The 4,788-nt window shown below is 49.0% G+C and overlaps 1 protein-coding gene across 1 annotated transcript; it reads left to right on the top strand.

Moving 5' to 3' along the window:
• Positions 1 to 6: 6 nt before the first annotated feature.
• chpf2 (chondroitin polymerizing factor 2) lies at positions 7 to 4,222 on the top strand. The gene is made up of 4 exons (XM_035655159.1): positions 7 to 532; positions 1,143 to 1,707; positions 1,853 to 2,035; positions 2,433 to 4,222. Exons 1-4 carry the CDS (start codon positions 261 to 263, stop codon positions 3,705 to 3,707), a joined length of 2,295 nt encoding a protein of 764 aa, XP_035511052.1. The 5' UTR covers positions 7 to 260; the 3' UTR covers positions 3,708 to 4,222.
• Positions 4,223 to 4,788: the final 566 nt, after the last annotated feature.

The raw sequence follows: 4,788 nt of genomic DNA, 5'->3' as shown, positions 1-4,788 counted from the left end.
TTTTTTTTTTGTTGCTTTTACGTGAAAACATAATTATAAAGCTGTTTTTTTTTTTCTTCTTCTTGATGGGTTCATCAGAAACTTTTTAACGACTACCTCACCGAGTGGGAAAGAGGACACTATGGGGCATTTAAAGCACATTTCTGCTGGCGTCAACAAATCGGTTTACCCCAACTTAGGTTGTTTTTAAAATGTGTTAAGCTACGGCAGGAGAGTTGGTACATTTCCCCCTAGAACAGCCTCATCGAGTGCAGCCAGATATGCGTCTTTCCTCCTTTTTGGCCGTGTTCAGGCCTGCTTTACCCCTCATCCTCGGGCTGTCTTTGGGGTGTAGTCTGAGCCTTTTGATGGTGTCCTGGACCCAAGGGGATACCGATGACTCCTGCAGGGATGAGCTGGGGAATGGGAGGCTTTTCCCGGGCAGAGGGGAGGCTCAGAGAGACCCGAGGGACGGAGCTGGAGGTGAAGACTACGAGCCACATATCGTGCCCTATCACAAAGACCCAAATAAACCACACAAGAAAGTCCTCAGGTGAGCGTGGAAAAAGACCTCAGTGCATACAGCCATGTTATATAAGATAGTTGTGTGGAAAGTCTGTGGAGCAGGAGGGAATAAGTACAATTTAACTTTGTTTTTTAGACATATAGGGTCCTTATTATTATAAAAAACAACAAAATACAACCTAGAGTAAAGACAGATTTGTTAGATTTACCACATTTACATTTGTTTATTCTCTATTTAATAGGCTTACATTTAAATCTCCCCTCCAATAAGCTAAATGCACTCAGTGGGATATACAGTATAGAGGGCCTTTAGATTAGAGATTACATCAGTCAAATCTCTTTGTACAGATATACAGTAGCTCAGATGAGGAAAGCACTTGTTGATCCACAGATGTCATCCTCCTTTTCATGTCTTATTTCAAATCATACAGCTGATTGTTCACCTTCACACAACAAAAAAAAACCTTTTATCTTATCTTTTAACAGTTTTATTTGCCTTCAGATAGTTTTAGAGCTTCATGTAAAACAGTTTGAGGCTGTTGAAGTCTATATTTCCTCTGATGGAAACAACTTGACCATTATCAGCTTTATTCTTCTTTTGTTTTGATGTATTTTTCTGTTCTTCTTTACTCGTCCAGAACTCGATATATTCACACTGAACTGGGCATCAGAGAGCGCCTGCTGGTGGGTGTGCTGACCTCTCGGGCCACCCTCAACACGCTGGCCGTGGCGGTGAATCGCACGGTCGCCCACCACTTCCACCGCACCTTTTTCTTCACAGGCCTGCGCAGCCCCAAGGTGCCTCACGGCATGACTGTGGTTGCCCACGGCGACGACCGTCCCGTGTGGCTCATGTACGAGACGGTGCGCCACCTCCATCAGCACTACGGCTCGGACTACGACTGGTTCCTCTTAGCCCAGGATGACACGTACCTGCATGCGGATCGTCTGTCGGAGCTGGTGGGCCACCTCAGCGCGGGTCAGGACCTGTACATGGGCAGGGCGGAGGAGTTTATCGGTGGAGAGGAGAAGGCGCGCTACTGCCACGGGGGGTATGGCTATCTGCTGTCCCGCAGTCTGCTGGCCCGTCTGCAGCCCCACCTCGACACCTGTCGCAATGACATCCTCAGTGTGAGACCTGATGAGTGGCTGGGCCGCTGCATTATTGACTACTTGGGTCTCAGCTGTGTGGAGGTGCACCAGGTAAAGGAAAACCACAGACCCCTGCATGGAAACCAGTAGATACGTGCATGTAAATAAAGCATAAGAGTACATTAGACACAATTCTATTGGAGTAATATTTTATACTGATGTTTCTTCTCTGTGTCGATGTTTGTGCGGCTCACAGGAGATGACCTATCGTTACTTTGAGCTCGGGAAAAACGCAGATCCAGAGCGTGAAGACAGCGCACGGTTTAAAAATGCCTTCACAGTCCATCCTATATCGGAGCCAAACCTCATGTACCGCCTTCACAAACGCTTCAGTCAGATCGAGCTGGAGTGGACTTACCTACAGATTCAACAGCTGCAGGTAACATCAGACACTTTGTGTTTGTGTCTGTGTCAAAGTATACTGTTTGTTCTCCTCTCCACCACACCCACTTTTTGAGCCAAGGCAGAAATCCCTGACTGATACAATATTTAAACATGTAAGAAAGCCAAGACAAGAGATCAGGTGTTTTGCTGGGGGCGAGAAGTGTTACATTCCAGCGTCATCATCTCGCCAATATCATCTGCCGGAGAAGCCTCATTATGTTGTTAAAGCAGCTGCTAATGGTAGTTCATTACCACTGTTTTGACTTAACTTTAAATATCCCCTTACACCACAGAGCAACCAGATATGTGACGAAGGGAAACACCGTTTGGACAGCGTGTTCGTTTTTTAGCGTTAATTTTACACCTAACAGATTTTTCTGTGTACTCATCAGATGCAGATCAACAACCTGAGCGATCTCACGCCGGAAGGTAAGGCTGGCGTCACGTGGCCTATAGGAATCAACCCTCCCTTCAAGCCAAGAACCCGTTTTGAGGTTATAAACTGGGAGTACTTCACTGAAGAGCACATTTACTCGTGCGTTGACAGCTCCCCGAAGTGTGAGATGAAAGGGGCCGACCGCGCAGATGTAAACGCGGTACTGGAGATTGCGGTGGAGCGTCTGAATGAGCGCTACCAGCCCCAGCTGCGCTTCCGCAAACGGCGTCTGCTCAACGGTTACCGGCGCTTCGATCCCACGCGTGGGATGGAGTACGTGCTGGACCTTGCGCTGGAGGCCTACACCCAGAAAGGTCACAGTCAAGTCATCGCCAAACGGGTGAACTTGCTGCGACCTCTAAGTGCAGTTGAGATTATCCCCATGCCCTACGTGACAGAGGCAACACGGGTGCAGGTCATCCTTCCTGTCACCGCCCAGGATCAGGACTTTGTTGGTAACTTCCTCGACATGTACGTGATGAACACTTTGGACACCCACGACAACGTTTTACTCACGTTCCTGTTCATCTATGATCCGTTTGACGCACAGCGGGTCAGCCAGACGGACGTGTTTGCCGGCATTAAGGCCATGATTGGGGAGGTGGAGAAGCGCTACGGAGACGTGAAGATCCCTTGGATCAGCGTGAAGACGGAGGTGCCCTCACAGGTCAAGCTGATGGACATCATCTCGAAGAAGCACCCGGTGGACACGCTGTTTTTCCTGGCCAGCGTGTGGACGGAGGTCAACGCTGACTTCCTGAACCGCTGCAGAATGAACGCCATCAGCAACTGGCAGGTCTTCTTCCCCATCCACTTCCAAGAGTACAGTCCTGCCATCGTCTACCGCGACCAGCAGCCCTCCGCCGCCTCCTCCTCTTTTGCCTCCGAGTCGCTGCGAGACGGCCACTTCGACCGCCACGTGTTCGACGAGGCCTGCTTTTACAACGCCGACTACATGACCGCACGGACCAAGATGGCGGCCGACATCCTGGACAACGAGGAGCTGCTGGAGAGCATGGACGTGTACGACATATTTGTCCGTTACTCGGGGCTGCACGTGTTCAGAGCCGTAGAGCCGGCGCTGATCCAGAAATACGTGCGGCGAGCGTGCAACCCGCGGTTCAGCGAGGATATCTACCACCGCTGTGTCCTCAGCAACCTGGAGGGTCTGGGGTCACGCTCACACCTGGCCATGGCTCTTTTTGAACAAGAGCAGGCCAACAGCACCTAAAGGTCTGAGCGTGCTCAATCGTACAGGTCTGCCCCGGACTGAAGGATACTCATGTGGAACCCTGTGAATCGTTAAATGGTACTTTGTGTGATCCATACACTGAAATTCTCCCTTTTTTTGGCAGAGAGAGGTCAGGGTGAGGAACAGAACCATGTAGCTTACCGACGCCTCGTTGTATCCTCCAGCTGTATCCTCTGCTCAGTAACTATGAGTATGTCTGACACACGAGTCGAGGATGTGTCCTCACATGCGACTCGCTGAACGTGGACTACTTGTATTTCCACCACTGACATATTCTCACAGAAGTTGAGCAACAATATTTATACTGTTGTTGTTGTTATGCTGTCGTGTCTTGAACAAAGGCCTTCATTGTTAATTAATTGAGAAAACTCTTGAGCCATAAGTCTCCCTTTAGTGGAGATGTTAAGATAATACTGGAAACATGCTGAAGCCGTTGGCTGCCTTTTCTTTTTTTTTTTTTTTTTTAAAGGTATTAAAGAGTGATATTTCCGCTGCTCAGAGTTGTTTCTTCATTCCTACTTTTCAGAGTGTAAAAACGCTTGTTTCAGTCTCATTAGACAGAAAGACAACTGTTTACAGGATCTGTATGCAGCATGCTTGAACAGCCACTCCTGGAGGTATCTGTTATCTGCTTGGCAGAGCTGAAGAAAAGGCAATAAGGCAGAAAAATCAGTAGTGATGGCGTGTTCATATTCAGAATAATACATCTTTTAGTCTTCCCGGTTCACCTAAAAGCCTAACTGCAGCGCCTGGAGGCAGTGAACAGTTTGTTCCAAAGCAGCCTGCCCCGCCTCGTCTCCTCACATTAAGTCAGTAATTCTCCACCCCGGCCCGGGCCTCCCTGGGTTTTTGGCGAGTATTCTGTACACATGTGTCTTTGGGGAGAGAGAAGTGAACCCTGTGCCCAGAGGGAGGGTCCACCTATCCACGGTCCGCCATTGGCGTTTGTGGTTAACCTTCACAGCGAGATGGTTGAACGAGCTGAATGGGCTTACTTCACAGAGCCTCCTCCTCCCTTCTCTGTAAAGGGGTGAGACGATCGCGCGGAGGCCCCATTATA

This window comes from Morone saxatilis, unplaced genomic scaffold (genome assembly GCF_004916995.1).
Source record: "Morone saxatilis isolate NCDOM2014 unplaced genomic scaffold, NCSU_SB_2.0 Contig0, whole genome shotgun sequence".
NCBI lineage: Eukaryota > Metazoa > Chordata > Actinopteri > Moronidae > Morone > Morone saxatilis.
The sequence above is the reverse complement of the archived record's forward strand: the minus strand, read 5'-3'. Positions and strand labels throughout refer to the sequence as shown.

Excerpts from the sequence above, each read along its gene's own strand:
- chpf2 (XM_035655159.1), top strand. The coding sequence starts at position 261 with ATGCGTCTTTCCTCCTTTTTGGCCGTGTTCAGGCCTGCTTTACCCCTC. Across the intron at positions 533-1,142 it reads CCACACAAGAAAGTCCTCAG|AACTCGATATATTCACACTG; the intron begins GTGAGCGTGGAA and ends TTACTCGTCCAG. Across the intron at positions 1,708-1,852 it reads GCTGTGTGGAGGTGCACCAG|GAGATGACCTATCGTTACTT; the intron begins GTAAAGGAAAAC and ends TGCGGCTCACAG.